This window comes from Anopheles arabiensis, chromosome 2, assembly GCF_016920715.1.
Source record: "Anopheles arabiensis isolate DONGOLA chromosome 2, AaraD3, whole genome shotgun sequence".
Taxonomy (NCBI): Eukaryota; Metazoa; Arthropoda; class Insecta; order Diptera; family Culicidae; genus Anopheles; species Anopheles arabiensis.
The window spans coordinates 46,216,041-46,239,025 of NC_053517.1; the positions used below are offsets into that span (position 1 = coordinate 46,216,041).

Genomic DNA, 22,985 nt, shown 5'->3' on the forward strand with positions numbered 1-22,985 from the left:
CATTTATCAACAACGTGATATCAGACTTACACGAAAATGTGCGTCACCGTGCAACCAGACATTCCGCCAAATGGCGTCGCGCCGTGAAGCGGGGACCGAGCTGTAATAATTTATGGACCTTAAAATTTGTCAAAAAATGGGTTTTCCATACAAACGCATGCTTTTTAATTTAACTGCCAGCAAACTATCGAGCTATTAGCCGGTCTCGTGGTACAGTCGTCCACTCGTACGACTTAACAACATGCCCGTAATGGGTTTAAACCCCAAATGGACCATGCCGCCATATGGCGCGGCGGCGCCACGGAGGTGACGAAATGTTGAAAAAAAATTTCAACTTTGTCAAAACTGCTTGTCAACTGCAAAAAAGAGCTTTTCTCGTGGCCGCATCAAAAATCTACACAAGAACGACAAAAAGCTCAAACAATCTGAATATCATTGATATTTTGTTTAAGAAGTACTACATAGATACATAAATCGAATAGAAACATGCATTATGATCATAGCAATGGGTCACAACTGGGCCAGCTGTTTGTTTACGCCTTTTCGCAAACATAAAATTTTGTCACTTTTTGTCAACTTTTGTCAACTTTATTTCCAGGCTGCTCCAGGTTACGAAATTTTGACAAAAGCTCAAAAAAGTGTCCAAAGCTCACGTTTTGTAAAAAATTTCAGCAGTTAGCCACTCCCATGGCCTCAAAAAAAACTATTGAGCGTTCAACTAAAAAGCGTTCAACAATTGAATTCTGGCTGTATTTGAATAACTCGAGGAAATACTGTATATCATTAACTTAACCGTAATTAATATTATCTATTACCTTTAAGATTTAATCTATTATTTAAAGATATTTTAAACAAACTATATTTTTCAACCAAAAATTTAACTTATATTTCCATCTGTTTTATCACCTGGTACAGATCATTATTTTAAGCCAATTTTACACCATAATTACTACGTTAGTCGTTACCCTATGAAGCAGACGGTCCAATGAATATTGATAACAATGTTATCCTATGCTTTTTTCAAACTAATTTGAAAACTGAGTTAATTAAACAAGTCACTGATCAGTCAATCTAGGACAACCATGTAAACATAAAACAACAATCGATACGGATACTTTTTCCTCATTGTACATGGAGTGTTCATTAGTTGATTGTTTGTTCAATTGATATAATTGATATAATTATAACATCATACGAACTGCTCTTGAAATAATTTATTCGTGTCAAGCGAACCGAAATGCGAATCAACGTCCTTGGGTGGTGCTCATGAGTAGTCCGAAGTAATTATAGATTTTTATGGAATTTACGTCAATGGAAAATACCTTTCTCTTTCTAGAAATGGCCTGGTGCGATGGAAATGTGCTTTCAATAAAACAGCACAGAGTAGGATTCTCTGTAACTTTTAATTGTATATTGTTCGTAATAATGCGGCCCCCTGTTGACATTTACTTTTTACATTACATTGGTTCTAGGATCATCGGTACTTTAAAGGTTTTGAAAGGAGACATTCAATATAGCTTATATTAAATGACCCCTTACTCGAAATACCCATAAACATAACTTTATGCTATTTGATACCGGCAGTTGGTCGTTAAAATCAAAAACAAACAAAAACAAAACAGTACGCAGCCAGGGTGAGGATGCTTTGAGATCCGTTTTAATCTGCCCAAGAGCAATTATTACTGTGAAACGCTTAAATCAGGATTAGTAGAGTTTAAATATTGCACAAACGGGACATCGGTATAGATCGCTTCGAACATTTTAATTGCAATGATGGTATAATCTTCCCCGATGCCAAAGAGTACTGTTTGCTGCATACCATACCTTTTAATGGCTTTTTCGTCCTGGAATCGTACGTTCGAAATGTCCTCACACCATCGTTAGCATTTTCACCGGAAGTAATATCCCGCAGTCATCCGGAGCGAGAATTTCCAAGCACTTAATTCGGGAATTATTTGCCCAACCTCAGGTGAGCAGTGTAGGTCGCACGAGCAGTTTGGGTCGTCGTTCTGTGGAAATTAATTTTGTGATATAAATCGTGAAACGTGCAGGAACTCGAGTGTAAAGCTATGCTGCTTCAAAGTTTATTGTAGTTCAAACATTCCGCATCACCTAACCGATAGTAGTAGTTCTTTGTATGTAAATTCCATTAACAGACTTAGGCATCACCTCAATCACGCCACCGCACACGGTGCAGCAGCGGGTTGCAAAGGCAGGCGGGTGTAGCATATTAGATAACGCAACTTTTGCGACGCAACGCTAGATCTGTTTAAACATTGTACGCGCGCCTCTATGTATAGTGTAAATTCTTCATCAACTTCTGCAACACATTACCCTCCCCATAATGCTAACGTAACCCTAACGCCTTAACAAGTTTGTGTGTAACTAGTTTTTGTTGCTGTTGCTGTTGTTGCTATAGCTGTGATAGCCACCAAATCGAATGTGATAAAAATAATGCTCACACCTGTTCGATCGGGTGTTGTTGGGAAACCGCTTGGGTATAAAATGGTCCTAATGGACTATGTGCGTTCCCACAGGAACGTTTCTCTCTAACGCTGCTTGTACAGTTCGTCACAAATGAGGCCATCGACGGTGGTGAGGTGCCACGCACTCTCCTGCCGTCATCAGATGGCAGGTGGCCGTTCCGATGAGCCATCCTCGCTGGGTTGGGTTTGCTGTTTCGTAAGGTTCCGGTGTTTGTTTACTTGATGATAAGATCATACTTCCCCGTATCGCGACCTGTGCGTGGCAGGTGATGTTGGCATGTTGGAAAATGATAATAAAATACAGTTAAGGGAGTTGTGGATGCTATCTGCTATGGGAAGGTGCCTTCGCTTTCTACACTTCCCCTCCAGCAATCAATCGATCGCAAACCACTTACCCTCTTCGTGCAAGTGTTCCTGCTCGTCGTCCTTCAGCTCGGCCCAGCGTGCCGGCGCCCGGAAGCAGAACACCCACCGGTTGGCCAGTTCGCGCTTGATGCGTTGCCGCCAGACGATCAGCACGAAGAAGATGAGCACCCCGTGCAGACAGTTGACCGCGTCGACGATGATCCAAAACCAGGACTGGGGCACCAGACCTTCGCTCATGTGGAACGACAGGATCTCGAACACCCAGATCAGCCCGGACAGCAGGAACAGCTTCAGATACAGCATGCACTTGTACCGGAGTGACTTTTTTCGATCCGGGCTAAGGTCGTCCCCGCTCGCATGCAGATGCAGGCTCGTCCAGACGAACAGGAAAATGTTTATGCTCAGCATCACGCTCAGCGGTAGGTAGACGAAGTACGACTGTTCCCGCTCGGCTGGAAGGAAAGCAGGGAAAGGAAAATAGACAGAGAGCGAGTCAATATGAAGGAGGCTTCTGAATGGAGGCAACGAACGACACTCAATTCTATTAGAAGGGCAAAAACTCACTTCGGAACCAGCAGGAGATTTCACCCAGCGTCGGATACCGGCTGTGATAAATGTAAACCATGGTCGTTAACGTCACTGCGACGGTGATGGCGTAGATGTGGTTCAGGATATACCAGGATCGCTCTCGGATCTTCCACCGGCGTGCACTGGAAATCCCACGCACGGGACCGTGGGATGACAGGATGGCACAAAACCGATTAATCAATGAGAGCAGAGCGTTCGCCGCACCATTAAGCTTTTGAGCGGAAGCAGTGGCGAACCCTTGGTGGCCGTCATACTTACACTGTCAATTTCCATACGTTCGCCATCACCATGTTCAACCATGCGAAGTAGCTGATGAGGAAGAAGTACATCAGGAACGCTGGAACGACGAGAGCATACCGGAACATGAAACGCATTTGTTTTGCACGACAAGAAGATAAGGAGAAAGAGCACTGTGTGGAAGGCACACCGGCATCGGAGGGCATAATTGTCCTAAAGTCCTCCAACAAAAGCAGCGTCCTCCCAGCACATTTATGGTAGCGAATGAACGTCGCTACCAGCAAATAACATCGTATCGTTCTTATCTCATTATCCCAGATCGGTATGAACGGTTTTGTGGCACGGGGTCAATTTTGGAGGAACAAAAACATGTCCGGATTCTCATCATCCGCATTCATGACCGCTGTCGGGTTTTACGATCCAGTGACCTAAATGCAACTTTTCACTATCTAGCTTTTGTTATTTTCCAAATCGAAAGAACTCTGTCAAAAAGGGAAGGCAACCAAGATCGAGATATATGTTCCGCCTGAGTTGAGCCTTATTCTACTCGCAGAAGGAAACGGTTTTTACTTCCTGTGCATCCCCCCCGAACTCTAGGTGATTTTGTTACGGATTAGATCTCATCAGCATCACATACTTCTTATTGATTCAGTCTTGTCCTAAATCCATCAGCATCTCCGTATCACAAAGCATTAGACGAAAAGTACCGCAGTACATCGTCCTTTCGTTTAATCGGTGGAGAGAGCATTAACCTTTGCAAGGAGCTGAAGGATCTTGCTGGTGGTGGTCGACCGTAACGGTAGCGTTGGTTTGGCATTGAGAAAGTTTTTTAATCTCGCCACGACACTTTGAATGTAGTTATACTTTCCGTTTTCTTTGCCGATTTTGGCTTCGGAGCGACCTGTTTTTTTTTTGCTTGTTCCCGTACAACAAATTTCACTTTCGTTTGAAGGGAAGCTTTCGTCACCTTCTGCTCCGACAGACGGCTTCGTATTTGTGCCCTTGTGCCGGTTGCTTGCGTTCTTTTGCGCTCTCGTTAGCATGCTAATTACATTCGGTGCTGCATTTTTTTTGTATGCCGTGACGCCGTCTTTGGCGCTTCACTTTCTGCTCCACGTTCTATTTTGCAATCTAATTTAGCCCATCGACAAAGGCACCTCCCGACTGCCGATGTGGTGACCGTCTCTTCCGATGGCCATACTTTAACCTTTGAGGTCGGTCACGACGGAATTGATGTATCGCTCGCTGTTTGCTCGGCAAATGCTTGGCAAACAGAAACAGATGTCTCCTTATCTGTTTGTGATACCGGCATAGTACAGGCCTACGAAACCCTTTGCAAAGTATGCGGTGATACCGGTTATGAGAAACGTATGGTCAAACCCCAAAAAAATGCGACTACGACAGCAAATTTTGTTGGAAAAATAACGCCCCACTTGATATCTTTTCTCGAAAGCTTGCAGCAAAAAAGGAAGGACATGAAACTTTTAATGAATTCCAAACTTCATTCTTGTGATCCCACAAAAATGTACGTTCTGCATGGGCAATAATCGAATGCCACGGGGCCTGTAAAGAGCGCTGGTATTAGTTTTTCCAGACAATTCATTCGCATTCAACGTTTGGATTTGTGGCGTTGGATCCAAAATCGAATCGATTAGTCTTTCGATTCGAATCTATCACCGACAGCTGCCAACCGGGATCATGCATTATTGACAGCTTGGGACTGGGGTTTCGTTTTGCTGAGCGCTTTTTTTGTTCCCATCGAGATCCCCCAGTCGTTAGGCTACTTCATCTAACCATCCATCACGGGATATTTATGAGGAATATTCCATTCTACGCCGCTCTGTGCTAATCGATCGATCCGGTAATAGTACGTAGAATTTGAAATACGTTTGTGCAATAAAAATAGAAAATCGCACTATAGCGAGAAGGAAAACAAAACTGCAAAAACCAACGGAAACGGTTTCCAACGGTTTCCTGACTGCCACGAAACGATGCACTTTGCAAGCACCAATGGGCTTTCAATTAACCGAACCTAATCGATTGCTTGATGGAGCGCATAGGGAAGAGGCGCAAAACTTTCGCCCGCAGGCTCGCTTGTTTCGCTTGCGCTTGCCGCGGGCGTATTGACCGGGCGGAACTGTCTGGCTTGGTGGTGGTTCATTTTCCACCTCATTGCGCCGCGGCAGTGTGACCGTGAAGCGCGTTGACCTACCGATGACGGTGCAGAAGGGCGTGTGCGTTAGTGACACCCACAGCTGGACCAGGCTGAGCAGGAACATGAATACGGCCAGGCTGCCGACGGCTGCCGACGTCACCTTGTCCTGCGTTTCGCGCAGGTCCGGTATGATGTAGTAGATGTAGAGCGTGACGAGCAGGAAGAACACGGAGATCAGCATCATGATGCCCTTGCTGATGAGCATCGTCGCAATCGTGTCCATGTTGGCCATGTTGAAACACACGATAAACACCGGCTGCGTGCTCTCGCCGTCGTGCGTGTGGGCCACACAGTAGCTGCGAAGAGAAACGAGAGCAGAAGAAGAACCGTAAGGCGGGAAAGGATCGAAAGGACCAACCACTTGGGACCACGGGGACCTAAGCCTGCCGTTTGTCCCGTCACCGTCAGCGCACTTACTCGTTGCGCTGGATCCGGAACTCGCCATCGACCAAGCTGCCCGTCTCGTCCACGTACACCTCCTGCTCGATCTCGCGGAAGATCATGTAGCTGTGGGTACAGTTGAGGTGCATTTCCGTCGTGTAATTACCGTCGGTGCGCACACACCGCTGCTGCTTGCCGTCCACCATGTACGACTCCTGGCAGCACTGGGTAGCCTTCTGGTCGTGGGTTGTCACCAACTCGCCGGCCACCGTGCCACCACCACCAATCGCTAGCACCACGGTCAGGACGACCAGCGTCACCAGTGGCATTGTCCTTTCCATCGCTCACTACCGCACTGCTCCAAAGCCAATGGACTTTTCCGGGGCGTCCCTTTCTACCGCAAGGGAATAGCACACATTCACACACACAAACAAACTCAAAGCTGCATACACACAAACACACACGCGAGCACGCTCTTTTATGTACTTTCTCCACTTATTTGTTTCGCCAATTTTCACCAACTAATTCAACGCCGTTGCACTAATTTCACTCTTCCTCGTCACGAACCGACCCCGTCCACCGGGGCTCGTTTACTATTGCTACCGTTTGCTACTAACACACACACACGAACACACAAAAGGGCTTACGCTCCTTCTTTTTTATTTAACTTCCTTCCACGTCACTTCCGGGGCTCGTTTTCAGCACGTTCTTGGTTTGCTCTATTTAATCACATGGGTGTCATTTTGCACTGTCCACTTCCGTTTGTGTGTCGGTCGGTCGGTGTGTGTGTCTGTGTGTGTGTGAAATCTTGCACCACAATGCACTTCTCGGTTCGCCCGACGGGCGGCCACTAGTTGGGTAGGGAAGGGTGCAGTGCTGAAATCAGATCCACACAAGTAGAGCCAACTAGAAGTGCGAGCAGCCAAGAAGTGAGACCATCGTTTCTCTCTCTCTCTATCTCTCTTTCTCTCTGTGGAAGAAAGGGCATAGAAATATAAACCTTCAGCACCAGAAGCGTGTTGCAATCACAGCACAAAAAACGATCGTATTGTTTCTTTCACTTCCATTTGCTCTCCGATGCAGTATGCAACAGGGCCGTGCAATGGATGGTACAGTTTTTGCCTTTTTTTTGTTTTTCATTTTAAAGTAAGCTAACAAAATCTGCACAAAATCACACACAAAAAAAAACCTCGAGCCAAGTCGGAAAAACTGGGAAAAGAACATTATTTGCTGTTCTCTTCATGCTCATTTGCCCACTTCTCCCCCTATTATCCGACCATTTCCACGGCACTGTTCGCAGTTCGGTGGAACCGTTTAAGTGGCAGTGGGTGTGGGTAATGTGCAGCGTGCCGGAACCAGCAAAAACAAAAAAAAAACAACTCCAAAGAACTGATGCCTCGGCCTGGGAGCGCAAACGAATGTCGAGACGGTTAAATCGCACCCATCTTACTTATCAGTGTGCCCTTCCGGCGATTGCTCTTGCACCGCGGGATCTTCCGGAATTCCGGGGCAATAAGGAGCCGGGGCGGTGAGGGACAAAATAGCAGTATCACAAAAATATTGTTAATTCATTAACTCAGCCAGTGGTGCTGAGGGATGATGATGGCGGTGCGCATAGACCAGACGACGAAAGGCAGCGAATGCTTCTTCGGTTGGCGAGATACAATGTTGAAGCGAACAGAAAAGGCGATGCTGGTGGGAGAGTGGTCTGGATAGGTTAGGCCCGGGTTGGGTAGTAGAACCACCGTTCCTTCCGTTCGTTCGCGAAAAAAGGAATTTAATTAATGGCAGGTAGCGTAGCTTGCAAAACACCTTCACGATTTCGCTCTCGCGCACCTTGCTGTACACGTGGCGCTGGAAAAGTTCAAGCGGATATATCTAGACACAAAGGCATATGACGGTGGTCGTCTTCTTGTGCTGTCGCTTCAGTAAAACTTCAGCTTCATTTCATTCAATGACGATGCGAGCAGTGGGCGGCAGGAAAAGTTTGTAATTTCTTGGAAGGAAATTATAATTGCATAAAAGTGTGGAGTTGGTGAAAACATGTGAACTGAAGCTTGCTTGAAATGCAAAGTGTCTGTGCCGTAGTGCCCGGTTTGGAATATTTAACTCGGTGGTTCGATTGTAAACAATGAAATCTTCTTATCAAACGTTTTGCGTTGCAAAGTGGTTCTCCATTCCGTAGACATATGCAACGTTACACGCGATTACACGTCGTATCACTAACCGCAGTGTGCTAGTGTGTGCAATCGCGCCTGCTGACCGCGTTTACGTCGTTTAAATTATCTAATCTCGGTCTGTAGATAGGGCATTGTGATTAAGAAGTAAAGCGTAAACAATTCCTCGTAAATTTAATTAAATTAGCAATGATCATTTCACACTGTTCATGCGCTCGGTTTAGGTGTGCACACTGATGCTACGGATAATTGTTTTTGGAAAGCTTTTCCAAAGTGATGGGACACTTCTGGGGCAACTTCTTAGCCTTCCACATAGTGGTTGCTATTTTATGGGACCGAACAAATCACACCAAACTCTTTCGAACGACAGGATGTGGAGCAGCAAAGAAAAATGTATTACAGACCGGCACCTGCAACAGAACAGTTCGGCGTCAAAACTCGAAAAGTAGATAACTTTTTGGTCGTGATATAACAAGAAAGTTATCCTCTCCTTGCTACCAAGATTCCCGTTGCTAAGAAGTTGTTTTTTTTTGTTGTTGTTGCGAATCTTTTGTACCCGTACTTTTCTCTCGCGGTCTGTTATTGAAATCAAACTAAAGTTGGGAATCGTGGAAAATGTAGTGAAGAGAGAGAGAGAAGCTGGTAGGAAAGCTGTAAACGGCTTCAATTTTCCGGCAAATGCGAAAAGTGCAATCAATAAGGTAGAAAGGGTTTGGTGGAGCTGTGCTGTCCCTGTGAGTACCATTGGGAAGTTTGGCATTTTGACGTATGGACCTCCTGTGGGCGAAATAAACCATCTCCACCTGCCACAGAGTATATGTTCCTGACTCTAGCTAATGTCTAGCTAGCACGAAAGAGCTGAGAAACTTCACCATTTATCTGTCATTCTTAGTTTATTGATGTTTCGTGTGCTTTAAAGCAAACCATTCCATCCCATGTGCGGATATGATCCGATTCAAAACTGGCACACCGCGTCTTTAATGAACACACCCGCAACATGCATACTAATTTCGAGGCACTGAAAATGACTTACAGAGCGTACAGACTCTGCTCTGCAAACATCTCTCCTTGCGGAAACACTAATTAGCGTTGGCTAACGTGCTTATCCTTTTCCGTTAGCCGAGGGGGTGGGAGTGATACTGCAAACAGTAGACCTTGTTACGAGTGAAGTGAAGCGAAGATTTAATTGCCAAATCCAAGTTACAGCAATAAATGTCGTGCGCTGCACCGTCCGGAGAACGGTAGGTCGTTGGTGTTATTCTTTCATCAGGGCACGAACGAATCATGCAAGAATGTCAATCGCTTCCGGCCGCTGCTCCATTTGGCAAGGTAAACACACAAACGAGCACAGACACATACACACACACACACACACACACACACACAAATCTAGACTTTTGGAGCACCTTTTATTTTCCTTGAACCAGGGGAAAACCCCATTGCCCTGGGGATTTTGCCGAGGTCTCACTGCCGACGTCACTGGACAGTTTGCAGTGGGATCTTCTTACCAGCACCAAACCGATGTTCATATTCGGGGTGGGTTCTTCTTGTCTTGTTCAGATCGCATGTTGTTCAGACTTCCGGCTTCGGTTGTGCTCAACTTGGGTGCCTTTGAAAAATGGCCACTCAGTGACCCGAGGCTCGTGAAGTATGGAAAAGACAAAAGAGAGGCTGCACGTGGATTTGAGAAATGATTGCCGCCATCACCATCACTTAGGGGGCGCAGTTTTTGCATAAACTGGAAGAAAAGATCTCTCCCCCCAGATCACGTATCATCGTTCCGGCGGGAAGTGCGTGGAACGCGATGATCATGCCACTGGGTGAAATAATGAATTTAATTTATCCTTCACCTTCCAGACTCGTTGGCAATGTGGGGCAAGAGCATGCCATTTCCTTGCGCCCGCGTTGCTTCTGCACGGTTGTGAAAACGGATTGTTTCTCTCCCCGTGCTTGATGACTTATTTCGGTGTGACGCGTGGCCTTGAGCGGCTGCGAGAGCAACCGTCTGTCTGGAGGAAAGGGCGCAAAACGCACATTTAAAACTGGGACTGGCGGCAAACAAATAGGGCGGGTCTGTTTGTTATTTTTTCCCCGTTCGTCATCGTGCGTGTCGTAATGATGCCGATCGTTCAAGGTCGCGAGGTAAGTGATTTATCTTCACGCCCGTACGGATGCCCGGCATTGGCTTGGTTTACAGTCGCAAATCGGGAGATGTACCGTGCAAGTCTGGCGGAGAAGGGAGTCGTAAATCGATCGGAACGGAACGGGTTTTGACTTGAACCAACAACCGTCCGCATCGAAGCGTGTAGCTACGCGCGAGTCGAAGGCTCTGATGCATTCTATATATTGGCATCATTAATTGCTTGCCGAGTGTGGTTATGGTACGCTTCGGTTCCATCTCACTAACCTTCCAAAGCCCAATAACACAAGAGTGGTTTTTTGAGGATTAAACAACACGCCCGATTTTGTTTGGATAGCGTGCACCATTTGGTCCTCCTCGAGATCGCTTGTTGCTCCATGAATCATTCGCTTAATCGTCGGGTCACCGGAACCACTGTGTGGGAATTATTCCGCTTGGTAGATGTCTTTATAAATTCGACCAAACTTTGCCGCAGCACCCCCTTCAATTTTCCTCCCACTGTGTGTAACCTTATCAGCCACTGCCGCATTTCCTTATTGCCCACCGAGCAGAAAGAAACAGCAGTTTTTTTGTGTGTGTTTGGTGAATGCTTAGCTGGCACAAACAAAAAACCATCCTCTCAATGCCTACATCTCTCCCTTGTGCCGTTCGATTGACCACGGTGAGTGTTAGGCGGGTTCCATTTCCAGCGCCCGCTGATAAATGACACCGCATATTGGGTTAGACAGTGAGCCCTGGTCTGGCAGAGGCGCCTGGGCGTAATGGAGCATCGCCGAGCCTAGCAGCAGTAGTAGCAGCAGCAGCAGCCCGATAACCGTGGTCCTCCGTAGGAACGGTGTGTACTCCCCCAGAAGCCGGCGGATAAGGCTGGGCAATCGCGACGCGTGTGCGAATTTTCGGACTAAAAGCAACATCGATACCACCGTAGAGGGGCGGGTTGGTTTGGAATGAATGAAGGACGAAAGACGAGTACTTTAGAGGTGAGTGCTCCTTGGGATAAGGGCTTAGTGTTTGGCTAACGTAAACGGATTACGTACGGCAGGCGTACGAATTGACGAGGAAACTTTTTCCTTCTTATTCGTTTCGCGCCGTTCGCTTAGCTCCACCTAAAGCAGTTCGCTGTCCGAAAACCAGGAACTAAAAACATTTAAAAACTCCTGGGCACACGTTGCAAAACTCTACGCTGTTTGCGCGCTGTCCCATGCATACGATAACACTGGGCGTTTAATGTCGATTTTATGAGCTAGGGCTAGGGTCCGGAAATCGCATCCCCCGTGCCCTCGTTACGAACGAGCGATGAAGGGTTTCGGTGTGAAGATCAAAGATCTTTTGCTGGCATTATAACCATTAATGGCTGGCCGTGCTCTCAAGAACAGTGCCTTCCAAAAGGGCAACGAAACTATAACCACCCAAGCCAAGTCGTAATCTTTTGGGTGTATGCTTCCGTAACGCTTCGCTCATGCGGCAGGATCGTGTTGCTTTATGCTCGCAATATTTTCCAGCTGAACTACCTTAGCGCTGCCGAAAGGTATTTCGTCTATTTTTTGCACATTGTGTATTGCAAAACGGTTCAAAGTTTGATGAAAATATGCTAGTGATAGTACAGGGATTGCTATGCTTTGTGTGCCAGACGGTATGTTTAGAATTGTCCGTACGAATGGTATGAAAGAAAGAATTGCGTAAAACATAGTTCCAAAATCCCACTGCCCGGGAGTGTCCGTGAACTTAGTCATCGATTTGTAGTGGGAGAGAAGCTTTTCCCTTACAGAAGAGTTGTTGGGATTTTTTGTCTTTCTATATTGATATTTTCAATCGTAAAAAAGGGAACGAAGCTCTACGTCCCCACCCACACACACCCAGACACGAGGTCACATCATGTGACCGTGAAAATCCGTTGGGATAATCTACTTGGCACAGTGCCCCGATGGTCCTGACAGGAGTCTTGACGGTAGCGCCTGGCAGGACTGGGGCGAACGCTGATAGGGAAATAACATCTCGAAAATTTGATTAAAATGTGCAGAGAGGCTGTGGCGGCACAGATGTGTCCAGTGAAGTCGGTGCAATTTTGTTCTACCATCCTGCACGATGTTATTGCACACACCGGCTGAAATTGTTTCCGGGCTTTGATTTCCCGATTGAAGTAGGTTGAACGGTGTGTGTACTGGGGACAGCGGCTTTTTTTGCGAGTTTTTCATCCATTATTGAATTTAATTGTTTGTCTGTGTGTGTGCTTTCGGCAAACATGGCAATGATTTTACCTGGCTGCATGTGCGCGCGTGCTGAATGTGAGGAAACAAGAGAAAGCAAAAATATACGCAAATGGGTATTACACATACTTTATGCCAAAAAGGACGCGGAAAAAAGTGGCACGATTAGTACGCGCGTAATAATTGAATTTTCGCCTGATGTGTCCATCCCTTATTTTGCACAAAATAAACAATAAAATACACGGTAGGAACAAAATCAACAACTGTGTATACAGTTAGGAGCGGTTTTCGCAATAGCGCGAGACAGTGACGGTTGCACTGATGGAACTGTCCCAGACACAAAGCGGTTGAAGAAGTTAGCGATACTCCGGGTACGGTGGGAATGTTAATTGCCAGACGGGTTGGCCATCGTGTGTGTGTGCATTTGTTGTCACTTTTTTATATTGAATACTAATAATGTAACCGGTTCAGGGATGCACCAGACGGGGATTTGTTTTCGCTTGCGAGAGTTAATACATTTATCGTGCCTTTTTTTTAGTACTTTGTTTGCATTCACTTTTGCCTGTGGCTGTAATTGTTGTACAGTTTATTTACCCAACGTTGAATGTTGAATGAATATTTCTGTTTCAAAGTGTTCAACCAATATCACCAAAGTGCGGGGGAGGGAGGAAGCTTCCCCCACAAAGGACCGATGAAGACGAGGGTAAACAGTTAAAGCTTTTCGCTTTATCATCGCCGTCACTCACATCTAATCCCAACCGTCAATCTGTAATCCGTTTTTGCTCTCTAGGTCAGGTTTGCATTCATACTGTCTCCTCTCCTTCCAGACACATGCGACATACACACACACACAAGCTCTCATCGTTTTGCTTATCACTAGTGTGTTTTGGACAGCTCCATAACGTGCCAGAATAATTCTGAATCCTTTGCATCAGTTTGGCGGTATCTACCATACCAATTTGAACGAGAAGAGTCATTACGCAGCTTCAAAATAGTGTACCCCTTTGGACGACAGCAGTGTGTATTGCTTTCGACACTGTCGGTTAGACTTCAATCGTTCGCTGTCACGTGCAGAGAACTGGCCATTTATTCATTGACTGTGTGTATGTGGGTGCGTGTGTGGGAAATTGGTTGAATCCCCCACGCAGCAAAAAAAAAGGAGTAAAAGGAAAACATGTTTCCACTTCTCAGCCGGCCTTAGCAAATTGTTTATGGATAGGTCCAATTTAAAATATGTCACAATCAATTTGATGTCCCCGTGGTGCGCCGGAAAGGATGGAAATGAAAGAGCGTACGGTGCTCGTTACGTGTATATCAACCACACGTGGTGTTCCGTTTTCCATGGCAACACACACACACAAACGATGAATGTTGGATCGCTTTCGGAGAGTGTTGTTGTCTCTTCTCGACGATTCACTTTGATCTTTATGTGCAACGGTGTGTCCCAGGAATGTCCGTGGACATATGGTGCAGAGGACCCCTGTGCAAAAAGAATAATTTATCCCAAAGCTTTCCAACCCTGACCAGGTGAGGATAAAAGCGGTCAGAATGTGTACTTGGACCTGGACCAGGATCTAACGAAGCTGCGTTCGGTGATGAAATATTTATCCTGCCAAATACCCTTTCCATATTTAAAACACATGCGTCTCCGCCCACGTGTTTGTCCGCTTTCAAGTCATTTTCTGGCGCTTTGTTTTCCCGTCCCTGCTGCAAGCGGTTACATAAATCGAATCCATTGCCTTTCGTCGGCCCAAGGGTACTCGGGTTCGGTAAGTTCTACTTGCAGACCAGCACCAGCACAGTCTTGACATTTAATCGCCCCCTTTTGCGTGACGAAACCCTCTCAACAACGCTGTCTGTCCGTCCGGTGGCTGCCGGTCAAACAGCTCTCCAAAAGTCAAGTGGTTCTCGGTGTACTTAGGGGGCCGGGCTGGCTCAAGGTGTGAACCGATTAAACTTTCCTAATCCTCATAATGAAATGCCCAGTTGACAAAGGAAATGGTACTTAGGGGTCTTCTATCCCGTTAACCTCTTTCGGTTGTTCTTTGGTGCATGGTACGTGCGCGGGGGCGGGGTACATTTAATGAAACTTTTGTCCTAACTTTTTCCACGAAGCTTACACGCCTGTTTTCTGTTCTGACTATTTTTGGGCGGGGAAGGGCTACTAATCTGTTACGGGATAGAAAAGCACGCGCACGTGCAAACTAGACGGCGGAGGACAAAGTAAGTAAGCAGCCGGCATCATATCTCTCGTGCTTGTGTTTGCTCCCAGCAAACAAAAACAGCTTCACCGTCGACGAGAGGCAAACGACGAGAGATCTCTGCACCGCTCCCGCTTTTCGTGGTGTGGTGGGGGTGTCTCGAGAAGGGGGTGGATTATGAGCGCGTAGATAATCCAGTTTTAACGCAATCCGCTTGCACGGAGACGCGCTGCTGTTCGTTCTGTGTGCATGCAACGTTTTGACGCACAATGCAGCAGGGTGCATCACACCATACACAAAAACACACATGCACGCACGTGTGCTGAGGGCGATGAGTAGAACGGTTGTGGTGGCAGTGTTGCATCAACAATCGCTTACGCGCGGTTTTGTGCATGAACGTTCCATGGTCAAACAGTGAAATAGAAAAAAATAATAAAGAAACCAAACACAAAACACATAGAGAGATAGTCGAGTTTATCGGGAGGGGAACGCAAGATAAAACTTCCAGCCAGTGTTTGGCTTTCTTCGCCACTTGCGTATTGCGTACTCTTTGCTGTGTGCCGATAAGAATCTCAAGTTGATTACACGCGCGCACTGTTACTTTGGTTTTCGTGCGGACAGACGGGTTACTAGATGTGCCCTCACGGTTGGTGTTGATGTTTTCGCACTTTGGACAACAAATGGCGGTACGTAATGATTACGGAGGCGACCGTTATTGACCAGCGAAAGTGTGTGCAAGGAACCATTTTAGCCACCATCACCATGACAACGAGTCGACAGTAGGCTTCACCGTCGTGGTTTTGCACTTCGTTGTACCGCTATACTCCGTTGTATCGCTTGCGTATAAGTAAGTGCACCACATTTTACTCTCTTCCGTGTTAGTTTTCACACACAAATCACCATCATGGGAAAAAACGTACGTAGCTATACTAACGTGCACTAGTCGCTATTAGTACACCACGCTGCGTGTGTTGCGTCTCCGTGTTTTGCGTACACACATACACTGAGCAGGAGCGCGTCCGCTCACTTCCACACGGTCCGACGGCTAGAGCAAAACTACGCGAGCCACAGCCAAACCCGAGAACCGAGTGGAAGAACCGCGTGCTTTGCCCCATCCTCTCCGGTTCCGCTCGGGAATGGCCCCAGCGCGCGCGCCATATACCGTAGAGCTTCGGGTTCGGCTGCGCTCGGATTCACTGCTTCGTTCGTGCGATGCCGCGCGCTGTAGCGAACGGCAACATGGGTTTTGCGCGTGCTGTGCGTGTCCCTTGCGTCGTGGTGTCCATGCTTTGCGTCTGCTCCCGCGTGCTGAGCCGGCAGCGCCGTACCAGCTGATAGTGACAGACAGGCCATGGCGAACGGCCGGAGCAGATATTGGGGGCGGTTGCGTGCGTCGTCATCCTGGTGTACTGTGTGCTTGATGGTGTGCAGGATCGTATTCATCCCTGCAACAGCTGCACCAGTGCATAGTTTATCGCATTCCTGTCCCTCCCTCCCTGGGGGGCAGCGGGGGCCACTCTTTCCCCGCAGTGAGAGTTGAAATCGCTGTCTCTGGGAGCATGTGACTACCGGAGTTGACGGGATGCAATTCAAAAGATGAATGTCTTTCGAACAGCATTTTTGGGCAACGGCATGCGCATGTATCGGCTACCGAATTCAACCCTTGCATGTGCAGTGAGCGATATTGGAACCGTTTATGCTATTAGCAACAGCGAACCTAAATTAGAATTTTTGTTAGTCATTGGTTTATTTTTGGAGTTTTGGCCGTAAAAAATTTATTCTGTAGCATGATTTCAAGCGTTTACCGCACGCTGACTGCTTCCAACAGCAACCGATGCACATTTATATTGCTGTTTTATGCTTGCGCTCGTATATTATGCAACAAAGTATTCAAATTTTCCAACCACACTCATCCATCATCGCAAACGTAGCGTTGCTTTGTTGTGGCTGTGTTTGTTTATTTTTACCTTCATGTGCGCTAAATAGTGCCACAATGTGTGGCGATCAGTCAATTAAGTTTAATTTGTTTTTCGAAACGATAATTGTTGGATATTCATAACTTACGCTACGGTCGCCTCCCGGCCGGTTGATTGTGTTCCACTTCAAGATAAAAATACAAATCTGTTTGATTGGAATGCTTTTAGCACGTTTCCACCCACACAGCTGCGACCAAACTGTGGATACACTTGCCGTGTGCGTGCGTCGTCCCTGCTGTGTCCTCCGCCCCGAGTTGTGCGTCGAGTGGCAAGCAAAAGACCGATGTGAATTCTCCCACACCATCCCCCCTTCCCACTCATTGCCCTGGTGTGTGTAGTACGGTGAACCTTTCTTCTGTCAGCGGCCGGGTGATTGATGAGAATCTGTTGATTTATTCTTTGCTCTAAACTCATGGGTTGGACCTTATTTATGTTGTAAAATGGTTGTTCATTTTACCTTTTTCGGGGTGGATGTGTTAAAGCAGCAAGTAGCTACTATTTGAATGTATAGCCATCGTATAGCCAGCTAGAGCCATCATGCAGTCCTTCTAGCAGCGACTGGCATACGCTTTGGGGAAAAAGATTTAACAATAGTGTCAAACTCTGCTGCATCGCGAATCAACCAACCTTTTCTGGTGCAGTTCATGAATGCGGGTCATTTTTGAAAAAAAAGTTTTGTGACATTAAGAAAGCAAGCCATAAGCCACAGTCCAATGTGCTCCAACCTTCCCAAATCTAGGCTAGACAAAATCTGAACAAAAACGATTTAGCGCTTTCCTCTCTCTCTGTCTTGCTATCCGTTTTACGAACAGATGTAAGCCACCGCCAATGTCTGGTGATAGTAGTTGGTTGTTTTTTTTTGTGTTTTTGCTCAAGGTCTGTGTGTTCCGAGCTGGTTAAAGAGCACTTGGCCGTGGGGTCGTATCACGGTCAAGACCGCGTGCGGGCAACTTTCGAGCAACTTCAAGCGGAAGTGAGCTTTGCCATTTGCGGCAGTTTCCGACATGTCTAGATGCCCTGCAAACGTCGGCGGCGAATAAGACCACGAATCCTTATGCGATTGCTTACCCTAATGGATATTGTGGCGTACACAGCGAGAGTCGTGCTTGTTGGTTGGTTGGTCTGGCAGAGCCAAGATTTGGAATTGTCTTGCGAAAGGCGGGACGCGACCCGCGTTGGTGCACTTGCTAGGGATTACCGGTGCCGGAGCACATTTTGAAACTCCCCGAGCATTGGGAGCATTAATCTGTTTTGCATGAATTAAAAGTTTACAATTCACTTGCACAGAGTTTTCCGTTGCTTTGAGTTTGTTTTGTGTGTGCGCGCTTCGGGTTTCAATGGCCAATAACTCTTGAGAAGGAAAGCAATCTTATCCCTCGCAAAGGAAGTCGTCTGCAGCCTAATCGAGAGGCACTGGGATACAAAGCAGCAACCGCAGCAGCAAAGGAATGGTTGTACGGGCATACAATTAATTGCGTTCTGAAGATGGAATTTGGTATGGCATTTGGTAAAATCTCTTTTTCTGTATCTCTCTTGCCCTCTCTCTCTCTCTCTCTCTCTCTCTCTCTCTCTCTCTCTCCGGTATGTGGTATGAGTCTTTAAATTGATGGACGTTCGAACGGAACGGTGAAATTGGATGCTGTTCGATGCGACTCGTAATCAATATTTACTGCCCCTGGCCTCTTGAGACGTTTGATTGTAAACGCGTTCTGTTCTTTTTTTTGGTAAGCCACCGAAGATGGACGAGTGAAATGATGCCGCACTTAAAATAGATACACTTATATTGGGTTTTGTGTATCACATTGCTTTTGGGGTAAGGAGAATGGCCGGATATATTACGTGATGCAACATCTTGAACGGTGCATGCCGTTTAGATAACTGCTTCAAGTACTTTCTTACGTGAATTAATTATAGATTCGGAGGATCACTGCAGAGTGGCTTTGAATTATCAGCCACTTTGAAGCAGGAAATCTGTCTATTGTCTAGTCTGTTTGAAAAATAGGACTTGTAAGTTTTAGCAATCATGATCTTAGGTCATCCAAAATGCCAAAAAAAAGTAGAATATTTCACAATGCTTTTCAGCAAAAATGGTCCGACTGACGGATGAACTTCTAATCAGTAATCGGTATGGTACCGAAGTGAGTGCCATTACAATGATTAGGATGTACAAACGGCGCCACCCGGCCCGTTCAAAATTATACGTTATGTGTTAATATTTTCAAAACAATCACATTAAATGGCTCCTAGCGTTGTTTACTTCTTCTTCGTCTGTTGTGACGTCACTGATACGCTGGTTGTTGATCATATGTTAATGAGGGGGTTTAAATTAACGACTGCTGATAATGAAACAGCGTTTTTGAAGGGAACAAAAGCAAAGATGAGAAATGAGTGAGTTGCTTTGGTCGGCATTGCCCTACGGAAATAGCACTGTTTTCTGAGAAAGAATACAAAATACCCTCAACTCAGTAGTTTTTTGCGAGCAGAATCCGTTATTTTTATTTTTTTTAGCAACAATTTCTATTCCTGTGAATTTGCTTTTTGACGTCACTGGTGGCCGCCACTGGTGTGAGCTACGATGTAAAATCTAATCACAACGTCTCTCTCCTTCCCTTCCAGCTGCTGGATATGCTCAAGTTCTACGCTCGCTTTGAGATAAACGATGAAACGGGCGATCCCCTGACCGACCACGACATGACGCAGCTGCACTATGCGAAGATTAAATCGCTGCAGAAGGCGGCGTTTGCGAAATTCCCCAACCTGCGCCTGTTCGCCCTGTCCAACGTGGCGAACGTGGATACGCGCGAGTCGCTCGAGAAGCACTTCGGGGCGCTGGACTGCGACAGCCTGCGTGAAATCGCCTGCTATCTGAATCTGGTCCCGGAAAAGCTGGAGCCACCGTTCGAGTGGCACCGGGCGGACGAGACGTTCCTGCGGGAGCTGCTGATATCGCGGCACGAGCGACGCGTGTCGCAGCTAGAATCGCTGAACGAGATGCCACTCTACCCGACCGAGGACATCATCTGGAACGAGAACGTCGTGCCGACGGAGTTTTACTCCGGGGAGGGATGCTTGGCATTGCCGAAGCTGAATCTGCAGTTCCTGACGCTGCACGATTATCTGTTGCGGAACTTTAATCTCTTCCGGCTGGAGTCTACATGTGAGTGGAAGCGCCGTGTGTGTGACTGATGAGAATTGTTTCGACGTTTTTCTTTCCTCTTTTCCCCGACAGATGAAATTCGTCAGGACATCGAGGACGCCGTCAGCCGAATGTTGCCCTGGAAGTCGGAGGAAGGGGACGTGGTGTTTGGTGGCTGGGCCCGTATGGCACTGCCAATCCAGTCGTTCGCTGTGGTCGAAGTCTCCAAGCCACACATCGGCGAAAAGAAGCCGTCGCGCGTGCGGGCCGACGTCAGCGTCACGCTGAACGTGCGCAAGGAGGTGCAGGAAGAGTGGGAAAATCTGCGCAAACACGACGTGTGCTTTCTCGTGACCGTGCGCCCAACGCAACCGATCGGCACCAAGTACGACTACCGCGAGCACTTTGTGCCGCAGGTCGGGCTGGTGCACGTGCGGGGCTGCGAAATCGAGGGCATGCTGGACGCGAACGGGCGCGTCATCGAGGAGGGCATCGAGCAGCGGCCGCAGCTGACCGGCGAGCAGCGAACGTTCCGCGTCTGGCTCGACTCGAACCAGTACCGGCTGGACATGGACGCGACGCTACACGCGACGCCCGGGGACGACGCCGACGACGGCAGGGAGGACGTGTACGAGGGCTTCAACATCATCATGCGCCGCAAGCCGAAGGAAAACAACTTCAAGGCAGTGCTGGAAACGATCCGCCATCTGATGAACACGGAGTGTGTGGTGCCGCCGTGGCTGCACGATATACTGCTCGGGTACGGTGACCCCGGGGCGGCCCACTACAGCCGCATGCCGGACCAGGCGCGCGTGCTCGATTTCAACGACACGTTTTTGGACTTTGAGCACGTGAGCAACAGCTTCCCGGGGTACGAGATTGTGAGTGCAGCGGAGCGTCCGCACGGGTTGAATCTGTTGCCACCGTTCCGGCTAACGTTCGAAGATGTGCCGAAGGGCGACGGGGCGGACTCGGAGGAAGAGGGTGCGGAACAGCGGGAGGAGCTGCCGAAGCGCATCCTGGTCGAACCGTACCGCATCCCGTGCCGCGGTCCGTACAAGTACAACGAGCCGAAGAAGAACGTGATCCGCTTCACGCCGACGCAGATCGAAGCGATCCGGGCGGGAATGCAGCCGGGCTTGACGCTGGTGGTCGGTCCGCCCGGCACGGGCAAAACGGACGTCGCGGTGCAGATCATCTCCAACCTGTACCACAACCACCCGCAGCAGCGCACGCTGATAGTGACCCACTCGAATCAGGCGCTGAACCAGCTGTTCGAGAAAATCATGGCCCTGGACATTGACGAGCGCCATCTGCTGCGCCTCGGCCACGGCGAGGGAGTCGCTCGAGACGGAGAAGGACTACAGCCGGTACGGGCGGGTGAACTACGTGCTGTCGAAGCGCATCGACCTGCTCGGGCAGGTGCAGCGGTTGCAGGAGTCGCTCGGCGTTAGCGGCGACGTGGCGTACACGTGCGAGACGGCGGGCCACTTCTACCTGTACCATGTGGTGGCCCGCTGGGAGAAGTTCCTGAGCGAGTTCGAGCGGGACGGCGAGGGGCAGACGGAGGGCAGCGACGATCCAGCGCGCGAACAGTTCGAGGCACAGTTTCCGTTCGCGCGCTTCTTCAGGGACGCACCGCAGCCGCTGTTCGGTGGGGCGACGTACGCGGAGAACATGGACATTGCGCGCAGCTGCTTCCGGTACGTGTCGCACATGTTCGCCGAGCTGGAGGAGTTCCGCGCGTTCGAGCTGCTGCGCAGCGGGCTGGACCGGTCCAAGTATCTGCTGGTGAAGGAGGCCAAGATCATCGCGATGACGTGTACGCACGCGGCGCTCAAGCGCAAGGAGCTGGTCACGATGGGCTTCAAGTACGACAACATCCTGATGGAGGAGGCCGCCCAGATACTGGAGATCGAAACGTTCATCCCGCTGCTGCTGCAGAACCCGATGGACGGGTACAATCGACTGAAGCGCTGGATCATGATCGGAGATCACCACCAGCTGCCGCCCGTCATCAAGAACATGGCGTTCCAGAAGTACTCCAACATGGAGCAGTCGCTGTTCACGCGGCTGGTGCGGCTGGGCGTGCCGACGATCGATCTGGACGGGCAGGGCCGTGCCCGGTCCAGCATCTGCGAGCTGTACAAGTGGCGCTACAGCCGGCTGGGCGATCTGGAGCACGTGCACAGGTGGCCGGAGTACTGTCGCGCGAACGCCGGCTTTGCGCACGAGTACCAGCTGATCAACGTGGAGGACTTTAACGGTGTGGGCGAATCGGAACCGAATCCGTACTTCTACCAGAATCTGGCCGAGGCCGAGTACGTGGTGGCCGTGTTCATGTACATGCGGCTGCTCGGCTATCCGGCGGAGAAGATTTCCATCCTCACCACGTACAACGGGCAGAAGCATTTGATACGGGACGTGATTGAGTCGCGCTGCGCCAACAACCCGATGTTTGGCAAACCGCACAAAGTGACCACGGTGGACAAGTACCAGGGCCAGCAGAACGATTACATACTGCTGTCGCTGGTGCGCACGAAAACCATCGGTCACATTCGGGACGTGCGGCGTCTGGTGGTGGCCATGAGCCGTGCCCGCCTGGGGCTGTACATTTTCGGCCGGGTGGCGCTGTTTAAGAATTGCGTTGAGTTGCGACCAGCCTTCCGGCTGCTGATGAACCGTCCGCTCGAGCTGCAGCTTCATCCGGAGGAAAAGTACGGGGGAGGCGAACGTCAACTGCAGGATGGTGGAAGTGGTGGTGCGGGTGAAGAAGGACTGTCCACCAGGACGGTGAAGGACATGACGCAGATGGCACAGTTTGTGTACCAGATGTACATGCAGCAGGTGAACGTCATCCGCGAGGAAATGGTGC

General features: G+C 48.5%; 2 protein-coding genes across 4 annotated transcripts in view; one reads left to right on the forward strand and one right to left on the reverse strand.

Annotated features, from left to right (window-relative positions):
- The window catches only part of LOC120896060 (RNA helicase aquarius), a 40,379-nt gene that overhangs the window by 16,856 nt on the left and 538 nt on the right, over window positions 1–22,985 (forward strand). The window contains 3 exon segments of the mRNA XM_040299880.1: window positions 19,591–20,131; window positions 20,204–21,447; window positions 21,449–22,981. Coding sequence (XP_040155814.1) covers window positions 19,591–20,131; window positions 20,204–21,447; window positions 21,449–22,981 — 3,318 coding nt within the window.
- LOC120896064 (probable G-protein coupled receptor Mth-like 11) lies at window positions 2,063–16,065 on the reverse strand. Of its 3 annotated transcripts, none has more exons than XM_040299888.1 (7): window positions 15,933–16,065; window positions 6,310–7,243; window positions 5,890–6,188; window positions 3,699–3,777; window positions 3,417–3,562; window positions 2,882–3,304; window positions 2,063–2,739 (listed from the first exon to the last, which is right to left on the reverse strand). In XM_040299888.1, the coding sequence occupies exons 2-7, from the start codon at window positions 6,612–6,614 to the stop codon at window positions 2,702–2,704; spliced, it is 1,290 nt and encodes a 429-aa protein (XP_040155822.1). In that variant the 5' UTR covers window positions 6,615–7,243; window positions 15,933–16,065; the 3' UTR covers window positions 2,063–2,701. The 3 variants fall into 3 exon arrangements, with proteins under 3 accessions (XP_040155822.1, XP_040155823.1, XP_040155824.1); XM_040299889.1 differs by having other exon boundaries at window positions 15,919–16,064; XM_040299890.1 differs by having other exon boundaries at window positions 6,310–7,149; window positions 15,933–16,063.